Source organism: Panthera uncia, unplaced genomic scaffold, assembly GCF_023721935.1.
Source record: "Panthera uncia isolate 11264 unplaced genomic scaffold, Puncia_PCG_1.0 HiC_scaffold_624, whole genome shotgun sequence".
Classification (NCBI taxonomy): Eukaryota; Metazoa; Chordata; class Mammalia; order Carnivora; family Felidae; genus Panthera; species Panthera uncia.
The window spans coordinates 7,451-34,093 of NW_026059786.1; the positions used below are offsets into that span (position 1 = coordinate 7,451).

Here is a 26,643-nt window from a genome sequence, read left to right on the forward strand (position 1 = left end):
TTTCCAAAAAGAAAACAAAAAACAAAAAACAAAAAACGGCATGTGTTGGGGCATTCACCATGAAATCGCTTCAGCAGGTGTAGAATTTTAAAAATCGTACACTTCATTTCTGTTTTACGAATACAGATGCTCTAACAGGATACATTTGTCATTAGAAAGGATAAAGATGCCGCAAAGATTGTGGGTGGAAAGAACAACCTGACCCGATACGAGACAGTATTTAACGGATACGGGTATGGATATAATGCAGATAATCAGAAACGAATGCATCATCTTGCTACGTTCTGTTCTTTTCTACAACTACCTGCCTGTCAAGCCGGTCCAACTCAGCCCTTAATCATGTAGTTTAGGGAAATCAAATGCCGAGTGCTACTTTGGAATATAACCATCGTACCTGAAGATTCGGACAGACAGGAAACAAAGTTTGTACCAACGCTTACGCATTTAAGGTCAGGAACTTCTGAATCCCCGGTGAAAGCAGATACAAATACAGGTTTTACGGAGGTGAGTGGATTAGCTCAGAGAAACGCTGGCAGCCTGATTCGAAGACTCATTTTGTCAGAAAGAACCGTCCTTGTTTCCTGTTTGGGGCTGGAATAAAGCCAGCCACCATCAAAAACTGACACTTCCAAAATGAATACAGTGAGTGCGAATCATTAATCGATCTTGACTTTGGTTTGACGCGCTGAAGTATTCTACATAAGATCCTGTGTTAGTCGGTTTAAGTGAGACTTTTTTTGTGTGACTCGAAGGGAAGCCGGTAAGAGTGAAAGCATTAGGCACCACTCCGTCCTGTGGCAGCTAAAACGGAAAGCTGAACAGACCTGCTTTCCTATGGCAAAGCGAAGCTGACAAAGTTGGTCAATAAGTAATACAAATGAAACGCCGTTGGTGAAACAACCATCTTTCTTTTCAAATGTCATGCAATTCCTCCATTTTAATTTTCTCCTTGCTTCCTGGTGCATCATACACACATAGCATCAATAACTATATTAAAGTAGCAAGGGCACCGTGAATACTAAATGCCGACAGAGAAATGTCCTTTTGTTGTCTGGGACGTTGGCACTGACGCCCCAATTCTTCTTAAAAGCAATACTGACGAAAAATTAAGTTTCCTTTTAAAGCTATTATTGTATATAAATGAACTGTTGTGATTATCCCGCATTGGCACTAAGAAAAAAATCCCAATAATTTATAAAGACACCTTTCTTACAGTATGCAACACTGCTATTTGGATATCCTACAATGCAATTTCTGTGTGTGGACTTAACTGCATGATAATCCAGTCCGCAAAGCACATCAAAACCACACTCTCCCTCTTTACCAAAATTTCAATGGCTCTCATCAACCAGTAAGTTTAAAGCATGATCAAATTTGTTCTTCAATCACTTGAGCCCTGTTAATAAACTATTCTGTGTGCTCACTCATCCATTCTAAGATTCTGCAACTTTGAGATATCTTCAAGAGGAATCTACAAAGACATCTTTGATTACAAGCTGGCTCTGGGGTAAACTTTATCACCACTGGCTTTGCTACCCCACAGAGAATAACAGGTGACATGGTCCAAGATAAGTCAAAGCTAATCTTTTTTTTTTTTTTTTTCTGTACATAATTAAAATGTTTTTCAAAACTATAGCTAACACATCATAGACTGCTTGCATAATTTAACCATCTGATGTCAAATATTGATTTTTTTCCAGGAAAAAATGCATTATTCAAGGACACTTCTTGAGTTCTACTGCATTAGAACCAAAAGAAAGGAAGAAGGAAGAAAGAGAAGGAAGAAATGTGAGGAGAGAAGAAAGGAAGAGAAGCATGCCCCCACATTTGACTAAAACAGACAGCAGCTCTGAAGGCCAACATTATAGAGCAAAAAATGGTACTTACCATTCTCACTGTCTGACTTGTTTTCGTGCTCCGTATCTGTCAGGGTGAGGGCTGAGTTGGACCGGCTTGACAGGCAGGAGCTGCGGCCTGATTTGACCCCCCTGCCCCAAAGTCTCATGGCATGCTCTGGGGACATCACTGCTTCATTTTCAGTATCAGCATCTGACCCTGCACTGATAGAGTAACCTCTGTGGGGGAGCCCCATTTCCGCACAAAACACAAGTCCTCTTCGAGTTGCTGGTTCACAAACTCCTAACTGCCTTAGGGTAAAATTCTGTCCTAATTAGGGGGAAAAAAAGATAACAACTAGTGAGTACATGTTTCATTTTCTTCTTCTTCTTCTTCTTTTTTTTTTTTTTAAAGAAATCTCCCTAAAATAAACACTCAAGCATTCAGGTTTTTCAGTTATCAGCACCAGGTGTTTACATTAGCAAAGCATGGCATATGGTCAAGTGGGTGCAATTATGGCGGGCGGGTGGGGTTCCTCCCCCGACTTCCCACACACCCCCACTTAGAGCTCCTTTGTCAACCACTTAAGCCCGTAAGCACCTCCAGAGGGGGTGTGGGGGGTAAGCCAAGGAGAACACACCATGCCAACTCAGCCCAGAGAAAGGACTGGTTATCAGTGATCAAATTTTGTTTCGCAACTTGGGAAGCAAGAGAAACTGTCCGAGTTATCTCTGGTGTCTTGGCTCTAGTCCTAAATGATGGGATTTTTCCCACCCAGATGTCACTCCTTTGCAAGAGAAAAGAGACTAAGTTACTTGTTAAGTAGAAATAGGAGCTTGGTCAATCTTTATTACATATTCCCACCTTAAGTTAGCCACCGATGTAAACACAAATCTTGTGTGTGTGTGTGTGTGTGTGTGTGTGTGTGTGTGTGTGTGTGTGTATACATATACTATATTTTGGAGTGTCATGCCTTGAAAATTTGCAGACATATGACTTTCTAGACATCTTTAGTAATCACCTGGAAACATCGGTATTGATCAGAGTAAACCAATTTTTGCAAATAAAGTGCACTCTAAAAATAAAGTGGGAGAAAAATGTATTTAAAAATTAATGATAAAATCAAGTTCCCTGAAAAATAAACGGCTGTGAACCCTGCGGGCCTTTACTAATAAATTGAGCATAATAAAACCCACGACACGGCAATAACTTAAAGTAAAAGTGTTTAAATTAGGTGACACTTTAAAATGACTACTCTTATTAATGACTTTGCCAATCGTGTATGTATTCTTGAACTTTCATGTATGTTTTATGGGCCTCTGGATGAGTAGAGGGAGAAATATGTTTGCTTGTAGGATGCAGGTATATGACTCTTCCATTTCTTGGCTCGTGCTGGTGTGATGGAGTCTGAGATTTAGATTTAGGTACCGACCAGAATCAACATCCATGTAAAGAATAACAGCACACAACGACTGATTTAAATGCCACTACATAAAACCAACCTTTCAAGAATGTGAAGCATTTAGATCACTCATAGTCTTCATTTTCCTACTTCTGTCTCTTCAATCTACGAACATTTTAAAGTTAATTGGCTGGTGTGAGAGCTAACACAACACTGTATGTTTTAAAAGCGGATGTCATAGGTGATTTGTGATAAAATAACAACATGTTGAATCTTCTAGGAAGTGAGTCAAACATAATGCACAGTATAGTACATATTTGGTTATAAAGGTATCAGTAACCTCCAGGCCTCAGCACATTTTAACTAGTGTGGTTAATTGCTTTATTGCTGTGGTCATATCAGAAGTCGGAATCAGCTTTATCTTGGTCAGACTTCAAAATGGGTTCTGACAATTGACACTCATAAATAATGAAAATCTGTTGCTACAATTAGCTGCAAATCAAACTGCTTATCAGAGAGATTTCAATAAGTACCTGAACCAAAAAATATGTCGGAAAATAAAAAAGAGAAGGAGAAAAGGGAAAAAGAGCCCTTTGGACAGTGGAAAAAGTGGGCAAGCCTGACGAATTAAGGCACAGTATTGTCAGAATCTTTTTTTAAAGAATTAGTGTAGCTTGTATCATGAAAGTAAATCCCAAAAAGGTCAAGGTCATGGACAGTTAATGGAATAGTGGTGGGAGAATTTCTCCACTGTTATTTATACATCACATTTTAAATGGGAAGAGGGAAGAAAGGGGTCAAAAACAGTTAAATATTACCATTATACATGTTGATTTTTCAAAATAAGAATACATAATAATTTTTAAAGGGCAAAAATGAATGATAAAATCCTCTGCATCTTTCCTCTATTTGGGGAGGTGCCCATGTTGGAAAATAAAAATAAGAGAGAGGTTAAAAGCAGTAAAACTTCTTTCTAATCTTTGAAATGCAACTTAAAACATTTTCCACGTTATTGACTTTTTACAATGGTAACATCTTGATGCAAAAATCTATGAGGTGAAGGAAAACAGAAAACTATCTTCAATTATTTGTTGCTCAGGTATGTAAACACAGTTCACTTTGCAAATAAATACCCAAAGCACCATCCCTATGAGCCAATACGTAGAGTCCAAACTCCTTCAACATCTGACCCTTGGAAATCAACGCCTCACAATAACTCAAAACTCTTACGGGCTCTTTCTGAAATGCAAGCTGGAAAGCAAACACACGCGGAGGGAACCCTGTTAGATTGGCTTCCTAAATTAAAAAGTCTGCTGTCGTTTCCTCTAGAAGAGAACACTAAACCTGACCTCCAGCAGATCGAAGTTAAAGCCACTCACTAGCTCTGTTCAAATCCCTTTACTCTTCTATTTTTTCATCTTTCAGGGTTCTCACGACTTGGTTTAAGAGATACTTTATGTCAATTGTGACTAGTATGAAGAAAGGCTAAACAAGAATGGCTTAAAAAATAAACCCCTGGACAAATGTAATTGACAAGCATAAAGAAATGTAGCATTTGATGGTGAGGAGAGGATCGTTTCCAAATAATTTTAGAATAGCCACACTGCCGCCACCACCGTTGACTTTCACTTTTCCTTCATTCAAAAGTATCTCTAGCCCAGATCTGCTTAGGTGCTTCGGACCCTATTCCTGTCAATTCCCCTCTTTGGTTAAGGATTCTTGTTTGTGGGATCCCCTGTTTTAATGCAAACGCCACCGGGGAGACCTAGGGATCAAACCAGAATAAATTAGTTCTAGCAGGTTATTTTCCACAATCTAGCAGCAGTGTTAGCAAGATGGGCTATACTTATCAAAAACAGATGATGGAAAGAAGAAAGGCTTCTGACTCGGGGAAGAGAGACAGCTGGCAGAAGGTTATCACAGAGGTGGGAGGGTTGGGCTGAGCGAGGTTGGTAGGGAAGGCTTTAGGGCAATGTACAAAAGTGGAAAGACAAAGGTAGAAAAAATGCTTCTGGAACCAGCTAAAAACTTGGCCATCTTGCTTTGGCTTCAAGAAACATGAAAGAGATAAGGACACATTTATTCTTATTTTCCATGTTTTCTTCAGGCTGTATTCTTTGCAATGGTTCTAACAACATGACCCTAATTTCCCTCTTTGTCTTTTAGAGTCTTTGTGCTAATTCCGTTTGGCTAGAACTGGTGAGGTAAGTATTTATCTCCTGCACATTGCATTTTGGTCACCTCGATTAGCGGGGCCAACACAGAATTTCCTACTATAATTTGAACCAGTACCAAAACCATACATTGCAGTGAGAATAAAGTATACCTGAGGGTGAAATTCACTGTGATTAAAAGGCAACGATAGCTTGGATCAGATTAGGCGTTTTTGTTTTCCTATGCTTATAAATTTGAAAATCTGTTTTTTAAAAACTGAAAAAACAACAACGTGGGCAGGCTGGATCATTAAAAAAAAAAAAAGTTCCCATTTTGAAAGAAATGAGTAAAGGTCTGTGACAAAGTGGACAGGACCAGCTAATGCTTCAAGTGAGGTCGGCACATAGCAAAGCTACTCCTCCCATAAAGGAAGGGGCTTGGGAAATGGCTTAGCTTCTTGGACTTTTTCTCACAAAGCATCTATAACGTTGTCAGAGCAGGGAGGGATTTTTCAAAGCTGCAAGGCCAAGTACATTCACCAGTAAGCAAGACATCTACTATCTCTGGGTGCGTTGAGAAGAAACAGATTGTACTATTGGGTGGTCCAGTTCCCAACCCACGGTTATTTTCTTCCCTCGAGTCTAGATTGCTCTACAGTCTCGATTTTGCTTTCTCTCTCTTCTCTCTCCCGTTTTTTCTTTTTTCTGTTTTCGGTACATGCCTTGTGGTGTGCAACTATCACCACAATCAACTTCAGAACATTTTTATCACCTCCCCCCAAGAAACTCTGTACCGATGATCAGTCACCTCCTCTTGCCACCCCCCCCCCCCAACCCCTCCTCTCCTCACCCTAGCCCTAGGCAAACGCCAATTCACTCTCTGTCACTACAGATTTGCCTATTCAGGGCATTTCAAATAAAACAGACCCTACAGACCCTACAGTATGTGGACTTTTGCGCCTGGCTTCTTTCCCTCAGCATTACGTTTTGAAGGTTCATCCACATTGTAGTATATATCCATACTTCAGTTTTAGGGTCAAGTAGTGTTCAGTTGTATGGGATATCTGTAACAGGGAAAAACTTGGCACGTCTGACTCCATGTGGTTTCGACTTCCCTCGCTGCTGTGACCTATGGGTTAAACACTTCCGGTTAGCCCCTCACATAGGCGTGCTACAGATAAGATCTGCAAAAACTGCTCCTTACCCCAAACCAACCTCAAATGAGGAGATAAAGAAGTGGCTGTACTGGTCATTGCCCCAAGTCATCAAGATTGAGAAATGATCATAACTCGGGGGGAAGGGGGCGGCGGGAATTGAATCCGTGCCCCATACGGTGAATGAGGTTAAATTAGCAGAGAGTTTAAAACTTGTTTTTCAGAGAACCGCTTCCCCTAATGTGTTACTGTGTCTTTCAGACCCCACTAACAAACTCACCAGCTGTCTCTGCAGAAGCCTGGACTCAAAAGTCAACGGATACGGCCCCAGCCTAGGAACAAGCAAGGCCCTACTTTCGTTATCCAGGGATAACTCTATGCCGGCTCTCAGAGCATGCCCATAACCCCTCCTCCTTGCCCCAAGGTAACTTCCCAACATGTCAAGGGCTGAGTTCTGCCTCACTCCGATGTGAAGTCTCCATTCCAAAATAAACTTGGGATGTGTGTTACAGATATGTTCGCTCAATGCACATTCTCCATCTTTCTTTATGGATGATCTTACGTTCCCTCTGCTCCTTTTCATCAGTATAAATGTAGTCTCATCCCTATGATTACAAAAAGCTTGTTCTGTTCCCCTTTGGGGAAGTGGATTTGGCCTTGCCCCCCCATTTCCTCCTCTGGCTGCCTCTTGAATAGATTGTTCCCTTACTGCATACCTGATGTCTCAGCGATTGGCTTTGCTGTGCTTCGGGCCGATGCACTTGGGTTCAGTTACAGAATCCATTCACCAGTTAATGGACTTTGGAGTTGTTTCCACTTTTTGGTTATTCTGAAATGCTGCCATGAACGTTCATGTACAAGTTTTTGTCAATATATATCTTCATTTCTCTTGTGTATATTCCACACTTGTTATCATGTGTAGATTCTCTCTTATACCACATTGTGAGAGAGTATATCATACCGCCAAGTGTGCAATGGGGAATTGGAATGGAGGTCAGCGGTACTGAAATTTGGGGTACAAACCAAGAATTGCTGTGATTTTCAAAAACAGTTGATTCTGTGGGCCCGCTAGGTGAATTCATTATAATTTTATCCTATTATTTTTTCTTTGCTTTCTATCATGCTGGTTTATTCTTTGAAAATGTTTTTCCATTAAAATTAAAAATACTCAGCACAGAAAGTCTACTTCTGAGGCTAAAATCACCTGATCTTAAATGTGCATGTACAAATAATGATTACTATGTCATGGCTGCAAAAGTTAAAATAATTGGAATGCTTACCAGAAAGGGAATGGCTGAATACTTTATGTATCCTGTTCAATGGAACACTATGTGGCTAGCATAAACAGTGAGTTTGGACCTATATCTTTGAATCTGGAGGGAAGCCCGTGATATATATTTTAAGTAAAAAAAAAAAAAAAAATACAAGTTGCAGAATGGTGTGTACAGTCTGGTCCCATTTTTGGAAACTAAGAAAGAGAACCAACAGATTATGTGAGTGCTTATGGTTTTGAGCATGAATAAAGGTGAGGAAGGCTAGAAAACTGTTGTGATGATCATTTAGAGGGGACTGTAAGGGAAGGAAATTAGTGATGCTCTATTTTATAGTTGTGAAGTTTTACTCTGCATGTTATTTCCCTTAATCTAAAAAAACATACTAAAGAAAAAATTGAAGTCTATATCCTTTAAAAAACCCAAATATATATATTTTTTGATTTGCTAATTTTTAGCTCCTCTTCCATAATTAGAATTTTAATTTATTACCTTCTCCGGGAGAAGCTGGATTTTAAAAATCCTTCCTTATTGGTTGCGAAGAAGTAAAGTTGTGTAAGAAATGTTGGAACAGCAATATTTCATTTCTGCCCTTCCTTTCATCACACATGGCTTTGGAAAATGGTGGCTATTCATTCATTTCTTCTATAGTCACAACCCCCCAAATGGAGTTTGGGAAACGGAGGGAAGATTCAATATACACTTAATACGTGGAAATAAAATAATCTATAATTGTCTTTAAATATTTTCCTTGGTTGCTGTGAGTTTGGATGGATTCTCTCTCCTGAGGCACTGACATTCCCCCAACAGTGGAGGATAACACAAAACTACAAATTGGGCAAATATTTCCCATTTGATGCTTGTGGAATTAATGTCACCACCATCTTATCTAGAGTTCCCTGTTTTTGCTGCGTTTGCAAAACGATACGAAGATCACACAATCTAGAAATGTATGTAACGTTTTCCCCTTTGAGACCTAATGCCTATTTTATGGGACAATCCAAATGCTTTAACCTTCTTAAGCTATATTTGTCACGGTTTGAACGGAATACCCACCCTTGAACATGCAACAGAAATTGCAATGATGGTATAGATCGTTACTTATAAGGCCCTACACAAAACAACGTTCCAAAATTCAACTTTAAGTCCCATTAAATACCTTAACTGCCCCACCCCATTTTACACTGTATGTAAAATGCGAGCATCTTCAGCGGCTTGCTCAATTTACCTGGTCATGTGATAGTAACACCCATAACCACATACTGATGATCTCAAGTTCTTAGAAGACGGAGAACATGATCTGTATGTCATAATTAGAATCCGGTTTGTTATTCAAAACACGAGTCTGATGGAAGCCACTGCAGGTTGGCCCGAGGGCATTTATCCTGAACTCAGCTGTGCAGGGCACCTCTGCCAATGAGGACAGGAGCCAGAGGCGCCATGGCAAACTTGGTGAGGAGGGTGACAAGTATATTGACAAGTATATCATATACCCCAAGTATATTTGTGAGCAAAGAAAGCAGAGTTAAAATGAATGACCCAGGGCGCCTGGGTGGCTGGGTCAGTTACGCATCTGACCCTTGGTTGTGGCTCAGATCATGATCTTACCGAGTTTGAGCCTGGCTTCTGGCTCTGTGCTGAGCAGGGCCTGCTTGGGATTCTCTCTCTCTTCCTCGCTCTCTGCCCCTCCCCCGCTCATGCGTTCTCTGTCTCTCTGTCTCTCTCTCTCTCTCTCTCTCAAAAATAAATAAATAAATAAATAAATAAATAAATAACATTTAAAAATGAATGGCCCGGAGAACGTACATTTTCTTCAGGAGAAGATTTGTGGAGTTCCGGGGTGGGGGGGGGGGGAAGCGGGCAGCAAACCCAGATAATGGGTTTGAGTCTGGTGACTCAAATCACAAACATTCGGTTGTGAGTCCGCTGACTTGTAACGAAAGAGCATCTCTGTAAGCATGAATCACCAAGGATTTATACACCCAACCCCCAAAACGGTGTCACCTTGATATTGGCAACAATTTGTAACTAGAGAAATAACTTCGCGCTTGGTTTTTATCAAAAAGCATTCCGAAATGAACTTGCTTCTTATTGTCACTTAGTAATTTTTTTTTTTTTTTTTTTTCAGAACAATCTAAGACCCGAGTGATCATAACGTGTCTACACCCTGTCTGGCGGTATCTGAGTCAAGCTGCAGTAGCTATTGGTTTAAATATGCATACGGTTGGGCATGAAGCAGCAGGTGTTTAATAATTGCGACTGAAGCGGCACCACAGTGATTCACGATGTGGATCCGAAACTGGCAACGTGGGGAGGACCGGATACAAAATGTAGCAGGAAGCTGGGGGCTCAAGACATCAGACCAATAAAGGCCGAAGCAGGGGGAAAGGATTACCCCCACTGTGTCCGGAGGAGGGCTATAAGCTACATCTATCTACTCACACCTTCTGGAAGGTAATCTACAAAGCAGGTTGGCCACCAAGCCAGAGAGAAACACTTGCCTCTTTCACAGCCAAAATTAGTTAACGATCAGTTAGGCAGGGGAGCTAAAAGAGGCATCTGAGAGGAAAACATTAACGGGCAACAATGATAAACTGGAACTATTTAACTTGTGTCTTTAAGTACAGAAACGTAAGGTTGAGTAAACATGACCATCTAAATCCTTTAATCCCGCCGCTGACATTTATAGTGACTGAGAAGGATTAATCATTTTGATCTCTAAATGAATCATTTTAAGTAGTTAATATTTAAAAGTAATAAACTTTGGAGTTGCGGTAATTAGCCTGGTGTATCTGATTAATGTTTCAGGTTTTTGTCTTTCTTTACAAAACCCTAGGCTCACCAAGAAAAAGCTTTCTCTGCATCAGTTAGGATTTCAGGAAAAAAAAAAAAAGGGTTTCAGATTCCTTTCATTTTTGTATGATGACAGAGGTGAGGGGGAACACTGGGGAAATGAAAAGTTTGGGGTATAACTGGAAATTCATAGCAGCATTAAGTGCTGAATGGTAAGACCATATGGTCATATTTCTTTTGAAGTCTAGGATCAGTTCCCATTATTCACCATAATGGCATCCAAGACTAAACTAAATCTCCGTCTTTAAAATTAAAAGCATTTTGCTCTTGGCTCCCAAATCTTCCTCTTTCACAATTTTCAACATGCTGGAATGTTTAATATATTTTCATAATGCAAAAAAACACAAATAAATAAAATAAAAATAAGGGGAGTGGGGAAAAAAAATGAATGTGTCCCATTTCGCTTCCGAAGCAGGATAAAATGGTACAGACAGACACATAATTGTTATCTTAAAGGTGGTGTTAATACTATTTTTACATCAGCCCAGTGCTGTTAGTGACATTCTAAAATGATATGTATAACGTTCATGTTCTACATCTAAGAAATATGAATCTAATTCTTTTGACCTCTCTGGAACATACAGCATAGAGAAAGATTTTTAAGTTATTCATCATTTCAGTAATATTCTAGCAATAAAAGTTCCCTCCCCCACCCCCCGCCCAAGCAATCTATATCTAAAAGCTAAAAATGGGCCTTTTTCTATTTGGAAATTGATGAAAATATTTGAGAGGCATGGTCCCACCTATATGTCACTAACTCTCTTCATTCTCTCCCTCGGTACAATCCTGATATGTCATGGATGCTATCATTCTAACAGGCAAAATGTCTTTATCCAGCAAAACATTATAGCGCAATGCCAGCAGAAGTTGTTTTTAAGAGGATTGTGGTTATGGTTCAGTAGAGACAATGTGCCTCTGCCCAGCACCAAATGAAATCTCACCCTGGCTGAAGCTGGATGAAAGGAAGAAGGTAAACCCAAAATTTTCCATATTCAGCTACACGTGCAGCCTGCTCTTTCTTTGTTTTCTTTTTTTTTCTTTTCTTTCCTTTCCTTTTTTCCTTTCTTTCTCTCTCTCCCCCACTCTCTCTAGTATTACAAATGGATTTTTGTTCTGTTTTCTTCATATTCTTATCTAAAAGTTTTTGAATAAAGCGATTCATACACTGCTTTTTTTTTTTTTTTTTTTTTTTTTTTTTTTTTTTTTTTTTTTTTTTTGGTTTCTTACTAAGCCAAAACTTCACAATTGTCTAGAAAGTCCTCACTTTAGGAGTATACTGTGTTGAGAAGTCGACAGGGTGACCCTTGAACAGCATGGGTTTGACTTGCGTGGGCCCACTTACATGTGGGTATTTTTTGATATAGTACAGTGCTATAAATGTATTTTCTCTTCTTTATGATTTCCTTAATAACATTTTCTTTTCTCTAGCTTATTTTATTGTCAGAATCCAGAATATAATACATACAGCATTCAGAGCGTATGAGAATTGACTGCTTATGTTATTGGTAAGGCTTCCAGTAACAGTGGGCTTATTAGTAGTTAAGTTTGGGGGATGTCAAAAGTTATACGTGGATTCTTGACTGTGTGGGGTGTCGGGGCCCCAACCCGCATGCTGTTCAAGGGTCAACTGGATATATTTTCCTATGAAAACAACATGTAGGGGGCCATGATGGAACATATAAGTAATGAAGTTCTCTGTGTCTGAGGAACTGGATGAAAAGCACAGTAAAGCATGACATCCAGGTACGGAGGCTGTCTCCCTGAAAAAATGTGTTCAGAATTCCAACCGGGAAAACCTCTCACCACCATAGCCTCTTCCATTAATTTTCCGCTTTCCAAGGTGGGAGGAATATTCCCCAAGCAGAGCACCGGTAGTCACACAGTCCACAAATGCTCAGTGAGGGAAGCCAGGTTGGGAGCTTTGCAGTGGGGGGATAGGAGCTGGGGTTAGCTACTGCCTTTCTCAGACTAACAGGAAAACCGATCACCTTTCCACATGTTTACCGACTACTTAAATTTGCTCTTTTATGAATGGTTTATCCCTGACGCTTCTCCCATCGGACTGTTTGTCTTTCTGTTTTCAATTGGTGAAAGTTCTCTCTTCATATATTACATCTTAGACCTTATATCTGTCACGTGGGTCGTAAACATAATTCCCAAAGTAATAATTTTGTTTATGGTATTTTAATCTACATACCTCAGGTTTTAAATACAAAATTAATCATTTAAGCTTTTTCTTCTGAGTTTTCTGTTTCTAGGAGAAGGGTCTGCCCTACTCTCGATGTGTACGGGTAGTCTCCCGGTCAGGCTGTGTGGATTCACAACCACTTTTTCCTTGCCTTCCTCTGTTATAAAAGCTGGAAAGCAAAAATAGTAAATGTTCCCTCTTCTCATGCAGCTAAGCGTAGCCAAGTATAACAGTTCTGAAAAAAGAGACGCAGCAAGACATCTCCGGGGAGTAAAAAGAAACAGTCCAAAGGGGAGAAGGACTTCTCACCTTTGCTTTTATTCTGTTTCAGCCAGGAATATGAAAATGCAGCAAACATCTGGGGACCCACAGGACAAACGCCACGTGCTAAGGATGCCAGAACAAACAAAGACAGAAGGAACCTGGGTCCTTGATGGCATCTTTGAACCCTGAACAGTCCACCTCTAGACTCCTGGTTTCCTGGTTTATAACTGTTGGATGTTGAAGTCGTTGTTGTGGGAGCTTGCTGCTATTTGTGGATCAAGTCGATCCTACTTTATCCAGTCTGTTAAATTAACTGCTAGAATTCTTCCTGCTTTATTTTTTACATTTGTCTTTAATCCATCTTAACTTATTTTTGAATATGCTGAGAGATATGGGTCCAATTTTATATTCTTCCAGATGGATAACCAGTTGTGCCAGCACCATTTATCAAATCCCACTGAATAGAAAAACCATTTTCTGTTTCATGCTAAATTTCCCTATATACTAGGATCTATTTCTGAAATTTCAGTCTATTCCACTGGTTGACTTATCCTTATTTATGCCAATATCGTATAGATGTGATTGCAGTGGCTTCATAGGACTTAATATATATATTATATATGTATTTATATATATTATATATTAAGATATATAATACATATTTATATATATTATATAACATATAATATATACAATACGTATTTTATATATTATATATATACTATATAATATTTATAATACATATTTATATATATATTAATATATAATATAGTATATAGTATATATACTATATTATATATATTATCTAATTGCCATTTTATCATTATTAGCCTTTTAAATATGTTTTTGACTATTTTCAGATTTATCCCCCCATGTGAACTCTAAGACCCCTTTCTCTAATTTAAAACAAACCTTGACTTCCACACATTCTGGGGAGAATTGGTATTCTTAGGGTATCAGTCTTCCCATGTAAAAACATTGACTGTCTTCCTATCTGCTCAGATCTTGTTTTATGTTTTCCAATAACATTTTAGAGATCTCTTAATAAAAGGCCTCATAGCACTTTTATAAAATTTATTCCAAAGAATTTTATAGTGTTTGTTGCTGTTTGGATAGGATGTTTTATTCTGACTTTCAAAGCTAGCCAATTATTGTTTAATAATTACTCAAAAATAGTATTTAACATGTATCAGGCAGTATTCTCACTCATTTCATTCTCCACAACTATAGATTGAAAACTAAGGTGCAATCTATGTGGAAGAAAACTGAAGCAGAGAGAAACTAAGTAATGTGTCCAAGCAAGTTACTTGGCCAAGGTTACGTCACTCGCCAGTCAGCTAATGAATGGCAGACCTAGGACTCAAACACAGATCACCTGGATCCAGAATCTATGCTCTTAACCACTATGCTCCATTACCTCTGATGCCTGTATATTTATCTTGTATTCATCCAAGCACCAATTTGCTTCCAACTATTTCGTTTAACTTCTAGAGACATGTGGTTTTTGTATGTATACAACTGACATACGGTTCACAAAAGTGCCAACTTTAACGTTTTGCAAAATATAAATCAATGATTCAATTTTCTTCTCTTAGTTCAGTCGCTAAAACATCAAGAACGATTCTGAATAGGAATTGTGAGAGAGGAGGTGAGCCTCTCTCATGTTCCTGATTTTCACTGAAATGGTCCTAGGATCTCCTCAATTAGAATACTGTTCAAATTTTTTCAGTGGTCATCTTATATATGACTAAGATGCTTGTGTTTTTTATTCTTGTTTTACTTAGTGAGTTTTACTTTAACAAGGAATGGATTCTAAATTTTATCCCAAACCTTTTCATCATTTATTGATAAGATCATGTTTTTCTACTTTGATTTATTAATCTAATTATGTTAATAGACTTCCTAACATTGAAAAATCCTCACATTATACCAAGGATTAGTAACTTCTTGGTTATTAATTTGGCCTAGACTATCATCCGTTTTATACATTGCTAGATTCTTACATGCAAACAGTTATTTAGACTACTTTTCACACATATATCAAGAAGTAATTTTGGTCTAGATAGCCTCTTTTATGTTCTATTTTAATCAAGATTTTTGGTTACTATTAAGGTTACGCCAGCTTTATAATATGAATTTTAGTACTTTCCATCGTGTGTGTGTGTGTATGTGTGTGTGTGTGTGTGTGGTGTTAAATGGCTTTTTGAACCTTGGATTGAGCTCCACTTTAAAGGTTATGTACAATTCACCTCGGATCCTAAAATTCACCAAAAGGAACGATTTCCTTTATAATGGTAACCTTTTAGCCACTCTCCTACTCTCTTCTGAGATAATTGGTTTTGGAAAGTTTTCTTCATGTTGTGAAATAATTTGGGGTCAATCATATTTTGCTAAGAAAAAATAAATTCCTCTAGATTTGAATTGTGTGGAGCAGTGCCTTTTAGTTGTTACACGGTGTTCAGTATCTCTCCTTTTGTTCTCATTATTTTTTAATTGGGATCATCAGGGGCTTTCTATTTCCTTGGCCATTTTAAAGAATCGGCTTTTTTGTTTGTTTTTAATCTTGATTATCTCTCTCTTCCATTTCCTTTGCTTTATTTTCCTTCTGTTTATTTTTTTACTCATCTCTTAGGATCTATAGCAAATTCCTCTTTGTTAGTCTTTATTCTTTAAATCTCATTAACAATATATTTTTCCTATGATTATGGCTTTCTCTGTCTCCCACAAATTTTTAAAGCAGAACTTTCTTTTCATTGCTTTCTGTTGCTTCCTATCATAATCTAGGGTTATCATAATCCATGAGAGAAAAAAGGTTTCGTTTGTTTATCTTTTTGTTATTTATCTCAAATTTTACTGAGTTGTATGATCAAATGTTTTGATCTCTAAAGTCTCTACTTTTCTGATTTTTGTGGCTAAATGCACAATTGGTTTCTGTAACTATTATGTAGAATTATGAAAAATTGCATCCCTTCTATCTGATGGTTATAAATGTCTGTGTGTGTGTATATATATATATATATATATATATATATGTTTAACTGAAAATGTATATTAATATTATATAATTGCTTCCTTATTTTTGTCTTCTAGATCTGATTCCAAAGGAGGTAAACCAAAAATATCCCCAAATAAATGTATTTTAACAACCATTTTTTTCCTATTAGCTACTGTATTGTTTAATGTATGCAATTCATCCTTCTGTCTTTTATCATTTACTCTGTGGTCCTCTTTATCTTGTTTAGTGTTTTTAATAGCAAATTCTGCTGTTCCTACTATTAACACTGCCATTCCTTCTTTCTTTTTGTTTTGGTGGGTATTTACCTGATACTTCTTTATCGATCTCTTTATTCTCAACCGTCCTTTGCCTTTTTAAGTCCGTTTATTATAAATACCAGTAATTTTTAGAAACCAATGGGATAGTTCTGTTTATGTCAAACTCAGCGCATTTACATTTCATGTAATATGTAGTATAGTAGATTTGCCTTCTTTCATCTTGTTTTATGGTTATTCATGATTTTACTTGTTTCCCCTTTTTCCTTGGAGCAGTTTCTGCTACATTGATCAGATTGCTATTCATTCCCTTTCCCTCCTGCTAATTAGGTAGGTCTACTGTGTTTTTCCCTTCCTCTAATGATTACCTCCCTTTCCTGACATTCATAGTCAAATACATGTTTTTCATTATTATTTGAATGCAAAGTAGCAATGATTTCTCTCTACTAAAACTCCTATTCCCTGTTTCGCCCTCTCCCTTTTCGACTGAGATTCCAGAACTCTTTTATTTTCCTTACCACTTTCCTCCAACTCCTGGGTATTGCTGAGACAAGTGATCACTTTTTAGTCTAGCCTTTTTTCAAGGTCTCCCACGTAGTGTTCCTAGACATTTCCAGTTGTTCTGTTATCGTCATTTGGGAATTGTCCACATACATACTGCAGAGTTGATTTCATCGGTATTGTTTCTTGAACGCTTTCTTAGACGACACGCGTACAATCTTTGCATGTCCCCAACTATCATGAATTTACTCTGAGAGACGAAGGATGTCTTCCTTGCACAGAGGATCCCCGGGCTGTAGTTCTTCTCTCCCAGTAGATGGTATTGTACTGTCTTCTCCTTTCATTGTCGCAGGTGAGAAATTCATTTTGCTTCTTTTGTAAGCAAGAAGAAAAGTAACTTGTTTCTTTTCTCTGTAGAAGCTTATAAAATATCTTCTTTCTCTAAGGTGAAAAAAAAACTCTAGGATGAGCTTAGGGGTGTGTGTTGGGGTGAGTGTGTGTGTGTGTGTGGGGGGGGTGCACATACACATGTGTTTTCTTTTTAATTTTACCTGGAACTTGGTTTCTTGTTTTGAGTTGTTTCTTCTCCTTGGTCTTCAAAACTATGAATCCGGATTTGATCAGTGAACACCCTCTTTTCTTCAACTAATCTATTATATTTTTTCATATGCAAATGGCAGCTTTCCCAGCCTAGCATTTGCTGGTTACTGTCGGTTTTCTTGTTGCTGCCTTTTTTGGTACTTGGATTTCTATAAGCACTCATATGCTTTTTAATTTAGGTTCAAGTTTTCCTCCTCTATCTTCATTGCTCGTGTTCGTCAGCAGCTTCCTGATTGGTTTGTCTTGCAGCCTATCCTACTTCCTGCAATTTGGGTGCCGCTAAGCACATTGTGGCCTTCCGGGGGTGCTTTAGTGGTAAGTCCTGCTAGACTCTAGAGACAAATCTCTCCCCTCCCTGTTTTCCTTGGCTGGCACTCCCGCAATATCAGAGCAGAGCAAACACATCTGGTCCGTTCCCTCAGCTCCTGAGGGGCCAAGGAAACCAGCTGCTCTTGCAAGGCAACTTTCAGTCCCAGAAGGACCATGGAGAGGCAGGTCAGTCTCTGTCTGCCACAAAGTCACAGCCTTCTTCCTGATCTTCACCCCAGGGCTGCACCCCATTCTGAGCGCTCATCCGACCGAAAGGGAAAAACTACCTGCATCAGCTTTGTCCTTCGGGGACTCTGTAGAATCTCAGATCTCCTTTGCACCCTGGATCACTGTTCAGCTCAGAGCAAGTAAGGAGTTGTCTGGGGGATGGGTCGATGAGGCTTCATTCAAGCCACCATAACGCTGGAATCCTGGACACGTGGTCACAGGAAACCCTGGACTGCTCCTCTAATGTTCTTTTGTTTCACAAAACAGAGTTATCCTTGGTAAGGGAGAGGCCGAGCATCTGGAATATTTGTACAGAAGATAAACTCAGGATGCGGCCCACTAAGGAGGTGCAGCCGTCAAAAATCAGGGCCTGTGGGGTCTGCTACCCTTGAACTAGTCTTAGATGAGCAATGTCATGAGGGGAGAAGCAGAAGCCATATTTGGGGGAACTGGGGACGGCTGGGAACTGCTGACAGGGATAAGCAGGAAGAGAAGGCAAACCCCGGAGCAGGGGTAAGGAAAGAGGAGAGTTTTGGGGACCGGAAGCAAGCTGTTCAATGAGCGCCTGTCTTTGTCAACCCGCCTTCCTCCTTCCCTTTCCTACTTTACAGATGTATGTTCCATTTTGATTTCAGGAATGTATAAACACAGACATAATGCTCTCTGTTGTTCAAATTTAAAAACAGATAACTCCCCTCCCCACCGCCATTCTGTGAATGAGGAGTGAATGGTGATCTTTTCATTTTAAAATTCTGCAATTCACCACCCAATACCAATAACTGACTGACTGGTAAACATTTTGGGTTAAGACTGTCTCAGAGGTGCTTTGCAGACATATGGTTCTGCGGAACAAAAGCGTTCCTATTTCCAGACGTCGCCTCGTTTCAAAATTCACCCTCATGGCCAACATTTCTTGTTGGAGTTGATAAATTTTTTCGTTCGGTCGAGGACACTACAAGGAATGCACATAGTGCAGAAGAAAAAAAAAAGATCTCTTACTTTATCACTTCTCTAAAACTGTGGGATGATCTTATGCAGCTGTTTCATGAGAAATGTGTCTCAGACCTGACAGGATAAATTCTCCTCAAAGCCGAATCAAAGAAAATGGTATCCAAGAATGCAAAACAGGTCATTGTCACCCTAACGCCATCGCACCTACGGAGGGTTCCACAGCTGCTGAAACAACAACTATTCCCATCACCTAATAAACCATAGGAAGAGATTTGAAAAGAGACAGAGAAAGAGATCTATGTGGGATCTGGTCACATGACACATTATTGTGAAAACACAACCATCCCCGGCTTTGCAGTCTCTAAATAGAATACATAATTAATGAAAGTCACTAGAGCCACAAAAATCAAGTTGGACAGTAGGCCACCAAATCGGTCAAGAGACATAAAAGCATCATATTTCTACGTTTGCATGCTTCACATAATTGCATTCACAGGGGTCTCTACGTATCCCTTCCTTGGGCTGAAGGGGCCCTTGCCTGTGTCATTTAAAGTAGAATGAGGATTGACAAGTTGTTTTAGGACCCCACAGACAAGCCACATTAGCATGATTCTTTGGAATCGGTTCAAAGATCTTTGGCTACTGGTAACATTTTTTCATCTTTCATTTTTATTATGTGTATGATGTCAGGAGTTGTGGCAGGAAGCACGTTTTGTCAATTAAATAATTAATCCCACAGCATAATAGTCAGGGAGGAAAAATTGACATTTGTCAGGTTCAAAGGAAAGGGAAGCCTAGGAGGATTTTTCATTATGCGTGCTTGAGAAAAACAGAATCCGACAGCAAACTTTCCTCCGTCACTTCTCTCCTACATTTACTGCTCTGGCTACACACATTCCCTGTATCAAACCACAGGAGAGAGAAAGTATTTGCAATAGCTCCCTCTCCCTCAAGCTCATCCCACCTGGTCCCAAATAATCATATCGCTGTATCTCCTAAAGATGTCTCCAGTCTCCTCCTTGCCCTCTAGCCACACCATCAAAAGGGGACACAACTGGCACCAATAAAGCAAAGGGGAATTCTGACCCGGAACTGCCCGTTCTCTGGCTTTGGCCACGGCACAGAGGTTGGAAGCCAAGCGCTAGGGGCAGACCGGCCCCGGGTTCAAGCCCCCCGCTTGGCCGTCGCTAGCCCTGGGGTGTCAGGCCTCCCCACTTGGGAAAGGAGGGCACTACTGGGACCCACGTCACCCAAGGAGTGGGAGGGTGCACGTAAAACCTGGCTAGTGCCATGACTGGAGCATACCAAGGGATCAGCGCACATGAGCAATACGTAGCAGTATATTCCATTTGTGTTTCCAATATGGCCCGATTGACGAACACGTCAGGTGGAAAGCGGGCCCGAGCACACACCGCACTCCTGCTTTTCCTTTCTCTCCGGCCCTTAAACCTCTGCTCCCTGCTTCATTCCGCTGCTCCCAACAAGCCGCCTCCACGTGCTGCCTCGCTCACTCTCTCTTCCCTCTGCCCCTCTTCTTCTCCCCCCTGCCCCGCGCCTGGCTGGCTGGCGACAAGCTGAGTAATAGTACTGTTGGGTCCCCTAAGAACTGTGGTTCCAGGGTTTCCGCAGATGGTATGGCCATGTCATCAACAACAGTCTGCATTGGATTAGCGCTGCCTAGGAGGTGAAAATTTCAGCTCGCTATTTTTAACCCGTTTGAGCATCCTTCGTGCTGCCTAAACGAAATGCTTGCTTGGGGTGGAGATGAGCCTCCCCCACGCATCATGCCACATGTGCTGAGGTTTTTTTTTTTTTTTTTTTTTAATGGTATTCCACAATGTTTTGTTTTGTGTTTTTTTTTTTTCCGATAGGGCACTAAACTAGTTGTTTTTGTTACAAAAGGCAAGGCTTCACACCAGGTTCAGACTGCATGCATTTCATAGTACCTACTATTTTTTAAATTGGTGGAACCTGTACCCTGATAATCTATGTCAGCTGTGTAGACAATACGAAAGAAAAAAAAACACTTGGGTTTGGAATTATAAGACATCGTACAATGGACTTAGAAGTCCCTTGGCTTACCGAGGGTATGTATCTCAAATATTATGTCTTATATCTTCCCTTAAAAACTGGCCCAGTCGGTTAAGTGTCTGACTTCGGCTCAGGTCACAGTCATCTCACAGTTGTGAGTTGGAGCCCCGCATCAGGCTCTCCGCTGACAGTGCAAAGCCTGCTTTGGAGTCTCTGTCTCCCTCTCTCTCTCTCTGCCCCTCTCCTGCTCACACTCTCTCTCTCGCAAAAATAAATAAATAAACATTAAAAAAACTGAATCTCAAAAAAAAAAAAACTACTATGTCAAGCTACTATATCCCATTTCATAAACGATGATACCTGTAATTTTAGTAAGATATCCTTCAGGGGGAAAAAAATCTCTCTTTAGCAAATCAAATGAGTCTTCTTTGAGGCAAACTGGTTTAGGTGAGTGAATGTTCTTTCAATCTAGTTAGGATGGTTCTTTTCACAATAGAGAGAAGAAGAGAACCATGGAAAATTTCCAAACTTCTGCATGATTTATTGCATTATTTTCCCGAAATTTGTTGCTTGCTCAGTATCATACTGTTGGTCACACTGTTTGTAAGGTGACTGGGAAAGAAGGAATATATTCTTTACATTTGCAGTTTAATTTATTTTTCCTCATTTCCTGATTAAAATAGCTGAGGGATGCTAAGTTCTGTGTAAACTGACTCTGCAATACAAATGGGAGAGGATTTTATTTTTATTAGTAGTAATCGTGCCTGCATCTCCAAAAAATGTATTAGAAAACAAAAACCTAGGCATGCCCAATTTAAAATAAGCTATTGTCTGAAAGCATGGAGATTGGTAGGTTTCAGACTGTGAAGGCAAGTTACAGAAGTCATTACTCCACTGGTAGAGTGTACAGGCAGAAAACAGAGCGTAAAAACGTTCAACAAATACACGTGAGTGGCCAAACCATAACGGGTTATATTACGTGAAACTGGGATGTTTTAAGGTAGAACTTAATGTTCTAGATCGCCTGCCGGAGGGAAACCTGAACCCTTCAGTAGCAGGCTCTTGTATGAACAGATAGACATCAGCACATGGGCTACATGGCTCATGAGATAATTCAGAATTAGGACTGTTACTTTTCAATGAGTGAAAGGTCTTTGCTTGTCAACCTCTCCCGTTCCCTTACGTCAGTTCTAACTGCAAAAACGTCCGTGAGCACCTTCCAGAGAGGGCGAGGGAGCCCACGAGGCCTGAATCCCAAGTTTACACACAAACGCTGGCTGTGTGCAGAATCACACCCCTCACATATAAAATGTGCCCCGTGATTCTCGCCTGGGGGGCTCAGTCGGTTCAGCGTCTGACTTCAGCTCAGGTCATGAGCTCACGGTGCGTGAGTTCGAGCCCCGTGTCGGGCTCTGTGCTGACATGGCATTTCAGAGCCTGGAGCCTGCTTCGGATTCCGTGTCTCCCTCTCTGCCCCTCCCTCACCTACGCTCTGTCTGTCTCTCAATACATAAATAAATAAATAAACATTAAAAAATTTTTTATATGTGCACAGTGATTCTCTACATGAATCGGTACCCTTATCTGGGGTCAATGTGTCTGTAGGTGGCTTTCTACCTTTAAGCTGGAAAACTACGTGACCATCTAGTTTCTCAAAAATCTGAATCAGAGGCTAGACATCCAAGTTGGAAAATAATCATGTCACCCATAGAGGAGAAAAACATGGCACCTCCAAGTGGGCGCCTTCTGAGTGTGCCTTGTTTTGTGAGACCGGTGACCTACCTTGTCTGCTGTATTCGTCTGCTTCTCTGTGAACCAAATCCTTTACTCTGTTTCCGTAAAGCAGCCGTGAAGAATCATGATCAAAAGCTTTCAAGGTTTCACTGGAACTGTACGACTTCTGCGTGGGGACCCTACACTCCTCATTGTCTGCTGAGGAATTTGTATAACGCCGTTCTTTTTCTCGTCTGCTCTTGGTCAGCGAGCAGTAAGGCCTACGTTCTTTCACATCCATACTTCATTCCTTCTGGGTGCACATCAGTCCTGGTCGGCACAGATTACACTCACGGGGCAACTTGCATTGGCCTCTCTGCAAAGATAAAAGGTTTGCATAACGTCAGCATAACATTCATCTAAAAACTGACCACCCTATGGGGCACCTGGGTGGCTCAGTCCATCAAGCGTCCAACTGAGGTTCAGGTCAGGATCTCATGGTTCATGGGTTCGAGACCTGCATCGGGCTCCGTGCTGACAGCTCAGAGCCTGGAGCCTGCTTTGGATTCTGTGTCTCCCTCTCTCTCTGCCCCTCCCCCGCTCACACTCTGCACTCTCTCTCTGTCTCAAAAATTAATAAACATTAAAAAAAGCTATTAAAATCTGACCACCCTATATCCTTCTCAATGTGGAGAATGGTGGAAAGAAATACTATTGCCTATCTAGAAAACTTGCTTCCAACAACAACAACGATGAAAATTTGTGAAATCACTGTAAAATGTCCCGTAGTACCAGGAAGTGAGGCATACTTTCTATTACTGAGTGTTATGGAGGCTTGTTCAAGCTACTAGAACTGATTTTTCACTTTAATAATAAAAAAAAATTAAGCCCAAGATCAAATTTCACTACAGAAGCAGGCTAAAGGTTGGCCCCAATATGCCTGTTAAATTTTCCACAATGGGACAATTTTCTCTCACAGCATTTTTGCCATTCACAAATAAATTCTCTTTCTTCTTCTAACAAAAATGTATACTATTTTTACTTCTTTGATTTTTTTTTTTAAGAGCAGAAGCAAATTGGGAGCTTTTTGGACGTGAAATTTTGTCAAATACATTGAGCATTTTTTAAATTTCTGCAAAGACGTTTTCTTCGGCGGACACGATTTTCACATTTCGAGGACCTAAACGGCTTCAACTATGGAAAAAACTGATCCTTGTCCCTTACTCTTCCCCTAAAAATGTATTTTCCTCTCTAGAACGTGGGTTTAATCCATGCTATCCTGATTTAAAGGCAATTCAAGTGGCTAACTTGAGGTGGTAGGTTTTTGCAAGGGCCAGTAGCAAGAGTTAAATCAGAAGGAACAAGGTCATTTGTGTTTCTTTGCTGAGCTACTGTCTCTTTCCTGATTTGGCTGAACTGACAGGGGTAAAAGTGACTGGGCCTGAGGAGGGATGGCTTCCCAGGTCTAATGCGCATTTTATTTTTTTTACTTATTTTAAAGTGTATTTTTTTATGTAAGCGTTCTCTATACCCAACGTGGGGCTCAAACTCACAACCCCAAGATCAGGAGTGGCAACCTCCACAGACTGAGCCGGCCAGGTGCCCCTAATCTGCATTTTAAAGGGTCCTCCCTTGTCTTTACTCTTTCTCACTTGATCTTTGTCTTACATCTGAAGGTCCCCAAAGGCCTCCAGTGGTGGCTCCCACTCCCCTCCAACTTTCCTCACTCACTTTTTATTGGAGTGATTCCAGAATCAGCTTGAAACAAATGATTTCTGGTGGCCCCAGATCTTCTCTTCAGTACCACATCCCTAGGACCGTGATTTCTATTTAGATTTTTTTTTTTTCCCCAGGGAGAATCCCTCTCCCAAGGAATCCTTCCCTCTCTCTTGATCCTTGGCTATCGTTATACGCATCACATCTCTCTTTAATGTGCTTTCAACATGGTGTCTTGGGGCTGACTCCCGATTCTCCCACTTTGGCTCTGCTTACCTCTAGGCTATCAACAAGTCTCTTCTGTCTGAGCAACATTAGGACTCCTCTGCCTTTCACTTTCTGATTTCTGCCTTCCATCCAGCGGTAAGAATAGTGGTGAAATTCTGAGCTGGCCTGGTCACAGAGTTCCAGAACCTACGCTTGGAAACTCCGGGGGGTTCCTCCTGCTACCTCTTTTTTGTTTGTTTGTTTGTTTATTTTATTAAAAAAATTTTTTTACATCTATTTATTTTTGAGAAACAGAGAGAGACAGAGCACAAGTGGGGGAGGGGCAGAGAGAGAGGGAGACACAGAATCCATAGCAGGCTCCAGGCTCTGAGCTGTCAGCCCAGAGCCTGACGCGGGGCTCAAACTCACAAACCGTGAGATCATGACCCGAGCCAAAGTCGGACACTTAAACGACTGAGCCACCCAGGTGCCCCTGGTTTTTTTTTGTTTTTTTTTTTTAACGTTTTTTTATTTTGGGAGAGAGCAAGAGAGACAGAGAGAGAGCAGGGGAGGGGTAGAGAGAAAGGGAGTGAGACAGAATCCCAAGCAGGTTCTGCGCTCTCAGCTCAGAGCCTGATGCGTGCTCACACCCTGAGATCACGACCTGAACAGAGATCAACGGCCAGATACTTAACCGACTGAGCCACCCAGGTGCCCCCCCCGCTACCTCTTTGACCAAACTGTATCTTCTCCCGTCTACACTGCCTGTGAAGTGTTACTTCGCACGGGTTTCCGCATTTCCCTGCTATTGAATCAAGTGGGGCTGTTAAAAGAAGTCGCTAATATTTCCCTTGGCTGTTGAAATATATCTTGACTTCTCTACCTTTTTTCTGATTTTCCATGAATCTGATTAAATAAAGAAAACTAATGTTTTTCACTGATCCCTTCTGATTCATTACCCCATTATTCTCTTCACAAATTCTTCCAATAGCTCTTAATAGAAATTGGATTTCTCTTATTGTAGCTCTTCTATGAGTTTAAGACAATAAATAATTTCAAGATGTGATAACAGGGCATATTTTTGTATAACATGGTTAAAACAACGTACCAATTCACTCATTTTAGTCCAGGGAAAACAAATATTTACTTTAGGTAAATATTTATTGAATTATTATTATGTATTTAGGCTCTCTTTTATGTGCTGAGGACACGCTGTTAAATAAAATGATGTCATTGCCCTCATGGAACATACTTTTACTGAGGGGAATCAGGTACATTCTTTCCAATAGAACAAATATATAAGTCTGAGTTCGAGGAAAATCTTGTTTCTAAAGTGGTCTAGATCTCTTTGGAGGAAAAGCCATATCAACTCTCCTAACTAAATGACCACCAAAAAACTTCTAATTGACCAGATAAATACCATAATTCAAGCATTTTTAGTAACAGAACTTTGGGATTTGAAATTATTATGAAAGTTTCAGTTCTTGCCGTGAGTTGACATCGATTTTAAAATAAGTGACGGAGCCTGGATGGCTCAGTCAGTTGAGTGTCCGACTCTTGATTTAGGCTCAGATCATGATCCCAGGGTCATGGGATCGAGCCCTGTGTTGGGCTCCATGCTGAGCGTGAAGCCTGCTTAAGATTCTCTCTGTCTCCCTCTGCCCCCCGCCCCCACTCACACTCTCTCTCCAAACTAAAAAATAAAAATAAATTAATTGAAGTAAGTGTTGCCATATACACACATATGTTTGCATTTCTACACTTTAAAAATGGACTGATTAAAGCAAGGGGAAATTCCACCCCCCTCCCCCTGCTGCATTTTTGCTTCAGTTAGTTAGACCAGGCATTGGTAAACTCTAGTACACCAGCCAAATCTGACCTATCATCCGTTTCTGTAAATAAAATTTTATGGGAACGCAGCACATGTATTTGTTTATGTCTTGTCCTTGGCTGCGTTCTTGCTGCAAAGACAGAGTTGAATGGTTGCAACAGAGAC

General features: G+C 40.2%; 1 protein-coding gene across 1 annotated transcript; it reads right to left on the reverse strand.

Moving 5' to 3' along the window:
- Window positions 1-339: 339 nt before the first annotated feature.
- Window positions 340-23,269, reverse strand: LOC125918276 (teneurin-3-like). Its single transcript, XM_049624292.1, has 2 exons — window positions 22,794-23,269; window positions 340-2,166 (listed from the first exon to the last, which is right to left on the reverse strand). The coding sequence occupies exons 1-2, from the start codon at window positions 23,023-23,025 to the stop codon at window positions 1,832-1,834; spliced, it is 567 nt and encodes a 188-aa protein (XP_049480249.1). The 5' UTR covers window positions 23,026-23,269; the 3' UTR covers window positions 340-1,831.
- Window positions 23,270-26,643: the final 3,374 nt, after the last annotated feature.